The sequence below is a fragment of the Salmo salar genome, chromosome ssa26 (genome assembly GCF_905237065.1).
Source record: "Salmo salar chromosome ssa26, Ssal_v3.1, whole genome shotgun sequence".
NCBI lineage: Eukaryota > Metazoa > Chordata > Actinopteri > Salmoniformes > Salmonidae > Salmo > Salmo salar.
In genome coordinates this window covers 32,801,845-32,814,015 of record NC_059467.1, presented here as the reverse complement: position 1 = coordinate 32,814,015, position 12,171 = coordinate 32,801,845, and the positions used below count along the sequence as shown (strand labels likewise).

The window sequence follows — 12,171 nt, the reverse complement described above, 5'->3', positions numbered from 1 at the left end:
CAACAATACTGAATACATGTCTCACCGTTCAAAACTAACAACAATACTGAATACATGTCTCACCGTGTGATACTAACAACGATACTGAATACATGTCACACCATGTGATACTAACAACAATACTGAATACGTCTCACCGTTCAAAACTAACAACAATACTGAATACATGTCTCACCGTTCAAAACTAACAACAATACTGAATACATGTCTCACTGTGTGATACTAACAACAATACTGAATACATGTCTCACCGTTCAAAGCTAACAACAATACTGAATACATGTCACACCGTTCAAAACTAACAACAATACTGAATACATGTCTCACCGTTCAAAACTAACAACAATACTGAATACATGTCACACCATGTGATACTAACAACAATACTGAATACGTGTCTCACCGTTCAAAACTAACAACAATACTGAATACATGTCTCACCATGTGATACTAACAACAATACTGAATACATGTCTCACCGTTCAAAACTAACAACAATACTGAATACATGTCTCACCATTCAAAACTAACAACAATACTGAATACATGTCTCACCGTTCAAAACTAACAACAATACTGAATACATGTCTCACCATGTGATACTAACAACAATACTGAATACATGTCTCACCGTTCAAAACTAACAACAATACTGAATACATGTCTCACTGTTCAAAACTAACAACAATACTGAATACATGTCACACCGTTCAAAACTAACAACAATACTGAATACATGTCTCACCGTTCAAAACTAACAACAATACTGAATACGTCTCACCATGTGATACTAACAACAATACTGAATACGTCTCACCGTTCAAAACTAACAACAATACTAAATACATGTCTCACCGTTCAAAACTAACAAGAATACTGAATACATGTCTCACCGTTCAAAACTAACAACAATACTGAATACATGTCTCACTGTGTGATACTAACAACAATACTGAATACATGTCACACCGTTCAAAACTAACAACAATACTGAATACATGTCTCACTGTGTGATACTAACAACAATACTGAATACATGTCTCACCGTTCAAAACTAACAACAATACTGAATACATGTTTTACTGTGTGATACTAACAACAATACTGGATACATGTCTCACCATGTGATACTAACAACAATACTGAATACATGTCTCACCGTTCAAAACTAACAACAATACTGAATACATGTCTCACCGTTCAAAACTAACAACAATATGGAATACATGTCTCACCGTTCAAAACTAACAACAATACTGAATACATGTCTCACCGTGTGATACTAACAACAATACTGAATACATGTCACACCGTTCAAAACTAACAACAATACTGAATACATGTCTCACCGTTCAAAACTACCAACAATACTGAATACATGTCTCACCGTGTGATACTAACAACAATACTGAATACATGTCACACCGTTCAAAACTAACAACAACACTGAATACATGTCTCACCGTTCAAAACTAACAACAATACTGAATACATGTCTCACCGTGTGATACTAACAACAATACTGAATACATGTCACACCGTTCATAACTAACAACAATACTGAATACATGTCTCACCGTGTGATACTAACAACAATACTGAATACATGTCTCACTGTGTGATACTAACAACAATACTGAATACATGTCTCACCGTTCAAAACTAACAACAATACTGAATACATGTCTCACTGTTCAAAACTAACAACAATACTGAATACATGTCACACCGTTCAAAACTAACAACAATACTGAATACATGTCTCACCGTTCAAAACTAACAACAATACTGAATACGTCTCACCATGTGATACTAACAACAATACTGAATACGTCTCACCGTTCAAAACTAACAACAATACTAAATACATGTCTCACCGTTCAAAACTAACAAGAATACTGAATACATGTCTCACCGTTCAAAACTAACAACAATACTGAATACATGTCTCACTGTGTGATACTAACAACAATACTGAATACATGTCACACCGTTCAAAACTAACAACAATACTGAATACATGTCTCACTGTGTGATACTAACAACAATACTGAATACATGTCTCACCGTTCAAAACTAACAACAATACTGAATACATGTTTTACTGTGTGATACTAACAACAATACTGGATACATGTCTCACCATGTGATACTAACAACAATACTGAATACATGTCTCACCGTTCAAAACTAACAACAATACTGAATACATGTCTCACCGTTCAAAACTAACAACAATATGGAATACATGTCTCACCGTTCAAAACTAACAACAATACTGAAACACCACTAACAACAATACTGAATACATGTCACACCGTTCAAAACTAACAACAACACTGAATACATGTCTCACCGTTCAAAACTAACAACAATACTGAATACATGTCTCACCGGAAATACATATCACCGTTCAAAACTAACAACAATACTGAATACATGTCTCACCGTGTGATACTAACAACAATACTGAATACATGTCTCACTGTGTGATACTAACAACAATACTGAATACATGTCTCACCGTTCAAAACTAACAACAATACTGAATACATGTCTCACCGTTCAAAACTAACAACAATACTGAATACATGTCTCACCGTTCAAAACTAACAACAATACTGAATACATGTCTCACCATGTGATACTATGTACATGTATGTGAGAGTTTACCCACACAACTCTACTGGGGGCTGTTAGGTAGTTGTAGTTCTTGAAGCTGTGGCGTAGTCCCACTCCTTCCCTGTTGTTTTGTATTGATTAGACAGCAAAGTGAATGACAGAGGGGAAAGGTAGGAGGAGAGGGGACAGGCTGTTCTAGAATAGCAGAGGGTCAGATTGGAACCCCACGCTCACAATGGTACATGTATTCTGGAGGCAGTGGCTTAGAGCGCTACACAGGTAGGTTAGTTACCCAGACAGGTCTTCATATCTTCAGAAGACATGAATCCATCGAAGCAGAGACACTGGTACTCTCCTGGGATGTTGGTACACTGGCCTCCGTCACAGATGTCTGGACTGTCCTCACACTCATCAATGTCTGGAGGGAGACAGAATAACACATTCACTAGAACACTCATCAATACAACAGACACACATATGTCTGTAAGGACAGAAAAGGACAGAACTGTAGACAGACAGTCTGCGGAGCATAGACCAGTTCACATTCATACCAGCTGAGGAAAGACATCTTGCATAGCTGCTCACCTGGCAACCAACAGTAAACAGGAGAAAACATGGAGAAATGGTAAGATTAGTCAACAATGTGCTTCTGTGTTTCTATTTATTGTACCATTTTGTATGATTTGGGCGGTTGTATCTCTCCCTGGTAACAGAGCCAATGGGAGTCATGTGTTGAGAGGGATGAGACCGTTATCAAAGGAAATGATTCCCAGTACTCTCATAGGGCTCTGTCTGGAGGTAGGACGTCTATGTCTCTCTGTCTAGGAACACAGTGTATTTAAGTGTTATAGGGCTCTCCCTGGCTCCTGGTGAACAAATAGGCAAACAGACTCAGGTTGGGTTGAAGTAGGGGTGGAGGACAAAGAGACATAGAGTGAGATTGAGAGTGAGAGTGAGAGTGAGAGAGGGAGAGAGGAGAGAGAGAGAGAGAGAGAGAGAGAGAGAGATAGGGAGAGAGGGAGAGAGGGAGAGAGGGAGAGAGGGAGAGAGAGAGAGAGGGAGAGGGAGAGAGGGAGAGAGGGGGAGAGAGAGAGAGAGGGAGAGAGAGAGAGAGAGAGAGAGAGAGAGAGAGATCATCTAAAAGTCCTACTGACCAGTGCAGGTCCTGAGGTCTGGCATCAGGGCGTATCCAGAGCGACAGCTGCACTCATAGCTCCCCTCTGAGTTGGTACAGAATGTCTCACAACCTCCGTTCTGGATCGTACACTCATCAATGTCTGCATGGAGGAGGGAATGAACACACATACATGTTACTACACACACATCATAAGAATGAAACATAACTTGAGACATGCTCATAACTCTTCCTATCCTATACATCAAGCATTTCTGCCATTTAAGTCTCAAGGATTTGGTCGCCATGGCTACAAACACTGGTTCATATGACACAAAAACAAATAGTACTATAACAACACCCCTTTCCTGTTTTAAGGACGCAGACAAATCCCTATACTAGTTGAATAATAGAGAACTAACAGTGTAGTAGTTGGAACAGAGTTATCTTACCGACACAGGCCAGTCTGTCCTCTGTGGATTTATATCCAGTATCACAGGAACACTGGTAACGTCCAATCATATTCACACACTGACCGTTCCGACACAGCTTCTCACTCAGTTCACACTCATTAATATCTGTGGAACACACACACACAGACACAGACACACACACACACACACACACACACACACACACACACACACACACACACACACACACACACACACACACACACACACACACACACACACACACACACACACACACACACACACACACACACACACACACACACACCATTAACCAGGCCATTAAAAACAACCCCACCACTAAACACAGTTGTTCCATCTTGTCTCTGCATGTGGAGATGATTGTGAAGCTGTTGGACTATAGATCATCATCCTCCTCCTTTAGTCCTAGAGACTTCCCTTTCTAAATCAGCTACAAAACACAAGCAGAGGCAAGATGGGTAAGGATGAGTCATCAACTCTCACACACACTCATATGCACGTGCACACACACACACACACACACACACAAACATGAACGCACACACACGCTCCAGTCATAGCATAGCATCAGTCCATTCCAGTGCAGTCATTGGAGTAGCTAGTCTCCATAGCATGTCTGTATAATGTGAAGTGTTCCAGATGGTCATAGAACCAGTCCCACTCTACATACCTAGCTATCATCTATCACCCCAATACATCCCATACATTCATATACACATCCAGCCATTTAGCCCAGACACACCGAGACACACACACACACACTAGGGTTTCATATTTTCCAGAGAATCTACACATTTTTCTTCCTGAGAAAATGTCAAGAAATGACCGGGCATCCTGGTATTCCTGTTCAAACCGGATGTGCTGTTTAAAATAACATTCTGGACATTCGGGACATTCTGATAGGATTATACCACTGTCAATGGAAAAATCTACACATGAATCTAACATTTTCTTTTTGTATTTGTTGCAATTGAATCAACTCAAAGTTCTCTCAAAGTCACCACACTATTTCATTGATGTGTCCTAGTTTTAAGGTAGCCTACACTCTTAATAAAAGGGTTTCAGGGATCTTCAGCTGTCCCTGGTTGAAGGGGTTTTACCCGAAACCAAAAGGGTTCTACCTGAAACCAAAAGGGTTCTACCTGGAACCAAAAGGGTTCTACCTGGAACCAATTTGGGTTCTTCAAAGGGTTCTCCTATGGGGACAGCCAAATAACACTTTTAGGTTCTAAACAGCACCTTTCTTTTAAGAGTGTGGGCCTATGAACCACTGTTGGCCGACTGGTCAAATATTATGAGGTCTAGTGAAAATGACATTAGTTACCTTTGACTGAAAGCTGTCAGGCAGCTTGTTGGCCCTTTTCTCTCTCCATGCACCTGGCTACCGGGGGAATTTGGGAAGGTTGTGGCTGTTTTTACTTCATGATAACCGCTTATTGTGGTGACTGTCACAGGGAACATCAGATTCTCCGCTAAACAAACAGGCCTAGGCTAGCAGAGATTCTGCACCATGGATAGCGCAGTTGATCAATGGCCCGTGAATCTGACCAGTAGCCCACCGTGTACCCGCTTTTGTTCACATAACATCATGAAACAATGTTGCAAATGTCTATTTCCTCAAGCTCTTTTGGGGACACAGTGTATCAGCCGTTCTGTGATTAGCAACAGTTTATATATTGAGCCTCTGGCAGTGCCACATGTTAGTTTGGAGATTTGAATGTGAGATGGAGAATGAGGATGGACATTGTCTACCATAACTGTGTCGAGAGCCTGCACATATAGTAAGCAATTACATGTATAGAAGCCATTCAAGTTGCCTAAGGGATGTTTTCTATAGGCGACTTTATGTTGAGTAAATATGGTATGCTGCTAGTGTTGTGAAGACTGTTCTAATGTAGCCTATGAATGAAGCCAGAGAGTTGTACATTTTGAGTATTTTTGCATCTTGGCTGATTTAGCCGTCTCTTTCTCTGCATATCCTCTCACCAGTAGTGCCATGTTGAGGGATTCTTGGGGAGGTTGTGGCCTCCCTGATCTACTGCTGACCTCTATAGCCTGCAGACCTACTTCCTGTTTGCAATGACATGGTAGGAGAACACGCCGAATTTATGGCAACTTTGTGTAAGCACAAGCGCACACACACACTGAGCGTTGATGATTGATCATGCTGATAGCAGAGCAGACAAAGCCATAGAGAAGACAGATTTAGACATTGCATATCATGTAACAGTTCCATTTTTGATCACGCTATTCATATAAATAATTGATTCTAATTTATTGGTTTCTTTCCATTATTTATGCCAGGAAATGAGAATACATTTTGGCGGGAAGCCCTAACACACACACACACACACACACACACACACACACACACACACGCGCATGCAGCCCCCATCTAGCCCACAGATACTTATTAGAGGACAAATCTGCTGCTTCCTTAAAGTAGACATGCCCCTGGCCCAGTCACATTACTGCACACTTCCTTCCTTCCTTCCTCTCTTCCTTCCTTCCTTCCCCTCTTCCTTCCTTCCTTCCTTCCTGCCTTCCTTCCTTCCTTCCTTCATTATTTCCATCCATTTTTAATTAAACTGATCAGGTTGGGGTGATGAAACTAATACTGTAGGTCGGACTGCGTGCTTTAACCTATCCATCTACATACAGGTCAGTGAGGAACTCAAGGAAGGAAAGAAGAAAGGAAGGATGAAGCCTAGAAGTAATGGAACATAGGCCTATGTGACGCCTGGTCTCACACTGATGACCTCATCACTCACCGAGACAGGCGGATCCGTCGGGGGCGATCTCGTGTCCGTCGGGACACACACACTGGAAGCTGCCCTCGTTGTTCACACACTCACCACCGCGACACAGCAGAGGGTTCCGCTCACACTCATCAATGTCTGGGAGGAGAGAACACAGAGCGAGAGAGACACACACACACACACACACAAAGAATGAAAAAGAGAGAGAGCGAGAGTCACATAAGTCTGACTATTTATCCATATTTTCTCATCTGTAGTCATTACTACTTTGTGGGAATAATAAATATAATTTCACTCAGTCAGGAATGTGTTCAAAGCCAAGCCATGGCTATTACATTCATAAATAAAGAAATAAACCATTGAACATTTTCACAGATGTCAGAACATTATGACCAGTAATTGCATATAAAAGCGTCTGGATACTGGAGTGTGTGTGTGTAAATCAAGCAGTAAAATACAATTATCCAGAGAAAAATGGCACTGTGGGTTGAGAGTATAGGGAGTGATCTGAGAGTGCTCTAAATGTATGGCTGGTATTCCCATAAAGGCTGTAACACGCACACAGCACAGGCCTGGGGAGCGAATCACCCTCTCTTCCTCTTCCTCTTCCACACACACACACACACACACACACACACACACACACACACACACACACACACACACACACACACACACACACACACACACACACACACACACACACACACACAAACACACACGGTGCCTGAGTACTGGGTCTGTAACAGGATGTCAGCATGGCAGGACTCCCCTGCCCTGATCCACTTCATAGAGAGTTTTAAAGGCCTGTGGCAGAGTTACTATGGAGATGGAGTTACTATGGAGATGGAGTTACTATGGAGATGGAGTTACTATGGAGATGCAGTTTCCTTATATGTTATTATGTTATTATAGACTGAATATGTTTTCATCTGTCATGTACTCCACTATACAGTACTGATAGAGGTAGAGGTAGAATCTAGTACTGGGATGGGACAGCTGTTCAGATGTGTCCAGGTGTGTTCAGGTGTGTTCAGGTCTGTCCAGTTGTGTTCAGGTCTGTCCAGGTGTGTTAAGGTGTATTCGGTTGTGTCAAGGTGTGTTAAGGTGTGTTCAGTTGTGTCCAGTTGTTTCCAGGTGTGTCCAGGTGTGTGCAGGTGTGTGCAGGTGTGCCCAGGTGTGTGCAGGTGTGTGCAGATGTGTTAAGGTGTATCCAGGTGTGTGCAAGTGTGTCCAGGTGTGTCCAGGTGTGTTCAGGTGTGTTCAGGTGTGTTCAGGTGTGTTTAGGTCCTCTACTCACCCATGCAGTTCTTCATCATCATGAAGCCACTCTCGTAACCTTCAAAACATTCACACTCGAAGTCCCCACCTGTGTTCACACACGTGCCCTGACCACACAGGTCTGGAGAGATACGGCACTCGTCGATGTCTGATGACACACATCACAGTTAGTTTCCAAAAACACATTAAGAGACATTGCATTGTGAGTAAGGTAGAATTTTTGACGCACTGTTTTGACATGTACTATCTTGTGTGTCTGAAAGCTTTAGACGGAGCTCTAGATGTATGTTCTGTATGAACTGTAGACTGACCTGTACAGTTCCTCTCATCAGAGTCCAGAGCGAAGCCGTTGTCACAGCGACAACGGAAACTACCGATGGTGTTCCGACACTTCCCATTGGAGCACAAGCTGTGGATCATCTTACACTCATTTATATCTAAGAAAGAGGGAAGTAAAGAGGGATGGGGGATAGAGAGAGAGATAGATAGAGAGAAAAACAAAGAGAGAGAGAGACTTATTATCTATTTCACTTGCTTTGGCAATGTAAACATATGTTTCCCATGCCAATAAAGCCCTTTGAATCAAATTGAGAGAGAGAGAGAGAGAGAGAGAGAGATAGAGAGGTTACAGCAGGTTTTTGAGTTTGTTCACATGTTATTTTGTTGTCATTTCCCCTAGGTTTTGCTCACCTGAAGTAGAGTATATTGTGATAAATTGCAGGCCACACTACTTGCCTAGAGAGTTCTCAGCTATACTTTTCAGTGGCTGTTTATTTACCACCACAGACAGATGCCGGCACTAAGACCGCACTCGGCCAGCTGTATAAGGAAATAAGCAAACAGGAAACCACTCACCCAGAGGCGGCGCTCCTAGTGGCCGGAGACTTTAATGCAGGGAAACTGAAATCAGTTCTACCAAATTTCTATCAACATGTTAAATGTGCAACCAGAGGGGAAAAAAATGTAGACCACCTTTACTCCACACACAGAGACGCGTACAAAGCTCTCCCTCGCCCTCCATTTGGTAAATCCGACCACAACTCTATCCTCCTGATTCCTGCTTACAAGCAAAAATTAAAGCAGGAAGCACCAGTGACTCGGTCTATAAAAAAGTGGTCAGATGAAGCAGATGCTAAACTACAGGACTGTTTTTGCTATCACAGACTGGAACCTGTTCCGGGATTCTTCCGATGGCATTGAGGAGTACACCACATCAGTCACTGGATTCATCAATAAGTGCATCGATGACGTTGTCCCCACAGTGACTGTACGTACATACCCCAACCAGAAGCCATGGATTACAGGCAACATTTGCACTGAGCTAAAGGGTAGAGCTGCCGCTTTCAAGGTATGGGACTCTAACCCGGAAGCTTACAAGAAATCCTGCTATGCCCTGCGACGAGCCATCAAACAGGCAAAGCGTCAATACAGGGCTAAGATTGAATCATACTACACCGGCTCTGACGCTCGTCTTATGTGGCAGGGCTTGCAAACTACTACAGACTACAAAGGGAAGCACAGCCGCGAGCTGCCCAGTGACACGAGCCTACTAGACGAGCTAAATCACTTCTATGCTCGCTTCGAGGCAAACAACACTGAGGCATGCATGAGAGCATCGGCTGTTCCGGACGACTGTGTGATCACGCTCTCCGTAGCCGACTTGAGTAAGACCTTTAAACAGGTCAACATACACAAGGCTGCGAGGCCAGATGGATTACCAGGACGTGTGCTCTGGGCATGTGCTGACCAACTGGCAGGTGTCTTCACTGACATTTTCAACATGTCCCTGATTGAGTCTGTAATACCAACATGTTTCAAGCAGACCACCATAGTCCCTGTGCCCAAGAACACAAAGGCAACCTGCCTAAATGACTACAGACCCGTAGCACTCACATCCGTAGCCATGAAGTGCTTTGAAAGGCTGGTAATGGCTCACATCAACACCCTTATCTCAGAAACCCTAGACCCACTCCAATTTGCATACCGCACCAGCAGATACACAGATGATGCCATTTCTATTGCACTCCACACCACCCTTTCCCACCTGGACAAAAGGAACACCTATGTGAGAATGCTATTCATTGACTACCGCTCAGCGTTCAACACCATTGTACCCTCAAAGCTCATCACGAAGCTAAGGATCCTGGGACTAAACACCTCCCTCTGCAACTGGATCCTGGAATTCCTGATGGGCCACCCCCAGGTGGTGAGGGTAGGTATCAACACATCTGCCACGCTGATCCTCAACACTGGAGCTCCCCAGAGGTGTGTGCCCTCCTGTACTCCCTGTTCACCCACGACTGCATGGCCAGGCACGACTCCAACACCATCATTAAGTTTGCAGATGACACAACAGTGGTAGGCCTGATCACCAACAACGACGAGACAGCCTATAGGGAGGAGGTCAGAGACCTGGCCGGGTGGTGCCAGAATAACAACCTATCCCTCAACGTAACCAAGACTAAGGAGATTATTGTGGACTACAGGAAAAGGAGGACCTAGCACGCACCCATTCTCATTGACAGGGCTGTAGTGGAGCAGGTTGAGAGCTTCAAGTTCCTTGGTGTCCACATCAACAACAAACTAGAATGGTCCAAACACACAAAGACAGTCATGAAGAGGGCACGACAAAGCCTATTCCCCCTCAGGAAACTAAAAAGATTTGTCATGGGTCCTGAGATCCTCAAAAGGTTCTACAGCTGCAACATCGAGAGCATCCTGACTGGTTGCATCACTGCCCGGTACGGCAATTGCTCGGCCTCTGACCGCAAGGGTAGTGCGTACGGCCCAGTACATCACTGGGGCTAAGCTGCCTGCCATCCAGGACCTCTATACCAGGCAGTGTCAGAGGAAGGCCCTAAAAATTGTCAAAGACCCCAGCCACCCCAGTCATAGACTGTTCTCTCTACTACCTGTTCTCTCTACTACATGGCAAGCGGTACCAGAGTGCCAAGTCTAGGACAAAAAGGCTTCTCAATAGTTTTTACCTACAAGCCATAAGACTCCTGAACAGGCAATCAAATGGCTACCCGGACTATTTGCATTGTGTGCCCCCCCAACCCCTCTTTTTATGTTGCTGCTACTCTCTGTTTATCATATATGCATAGTCACTTTAACTATACATTCAAGTACAAACTACCTCAATTGGGCTGACCAACCAGTGCTCCCGCACATTGGCCTACCGGGCTATCTGCATTGTGTCTCGCCACCCACCACCCGCCAACCCCTCTTTTACGCTCCCTCTACTCTCTGTTCATCATATATGCATAGTCACTTTAACCATATCTACATGTACATACTACCACAATCAGCCTGACTAACCGGTGTCTGTATGTAGCCTCGCTACTTTTATAGCCTCGCTACTGTATATAGCCTGTCTTTTTACTGTTGTTTTATTTCTTTCCTTACCTATTGTTCACCTAATACCTTTTTTGCACTATTGGTTAGAGCCTGTAAGTAAGCATTTCACTGTAAGGTCTACACCTGTTGTATTCGGCGCACGTGACAAATAAACTTTGATTTGATTTGATTTTCATTGATAGGAGTAAGTAATAAGGCAACGGAATTGGGTCGTGTACCTTTGAGGATGGGCCTCAAGGTTTTAAAATGGAACGTGGCCGGATCTACCATTGAGAAAGGACCTGAAGGAGTATAAGAGGTAGGGGAAGGGACTAGGTTTGAAATGGAACGTATCCGGCCTACCTTTGAGGAAGGGCCGTCCATTAATGAAGTCTCCTCTGTTAGCGAAGCCGGGTCCCCTGGGACAGAGCTGGCTGTACTCCTGAGAGCCTTTCTCCGGACACTCGTCACATTCCGGGCCCCAGGCCACACCCACCGAGCAGCAGCACGCGTCCACACGGTGACGACCCGGGATAGGGGCTCCGCAACGCTCATCCTCGTGGCTCAGATAACACTGCTCTGTACGCAGGTCTGGAGGGGG

General features: G+C 43.8%; 1 protein-coding gene across 5 annotated transcripts in view; it reads right to left on the bottom strand.

Annotated features, from left to right (window-relative positions):
• Nucleotides 1-12,171, bottom strand: part of LOC106593245 (fibrillin-1) — a 165,071-nt gene that overhangs the window by 72,706 nt on the left and 80,194 nt on the right. For 4 of the 5 annotated variants that reach the window (XM_045708841.1, XM_045708839.1, XM_045708837.1 and 1 more), the window contains exons 25-31: nucleotides 11,934-12,161; nucleotides 8,543-8,668; nucleotides 8,251-8,379; nucleotides 6,963-7,088; nucleotides 4,189-4,314; nucleotides 3,777-3,899; nucleotides 2,915-3,040 (exon numbers count right to left, since the gene is read on the bottom strand). In XM_045708841.1, the coding sequence (XP_045564797.1) occupies nucleotides 2,915-3,040; nucleotides 3,777-3,899; nucleotides 4,189-4,314; nucleotides 6,963-7,088; nucleotides 8,251-8,379; nucleotides 8,543-8,668; nucleotides 11,934-12,161 (984 nt within the window). The remainder of the gene's footprint in view (nucleotides 1-2,914; nucleotides 3,041-3,776; nucleotides 3,900-4,188; nucleotides 4,315-6,962; nucleotides 7,089-8,250; nucleotides 8,380-8,542; nucleotides 8,669-11,933; nucleotides 12,162-12,171) is intronic. The other variant, XM_045708840.1, reaches the window with a different exon arrangement.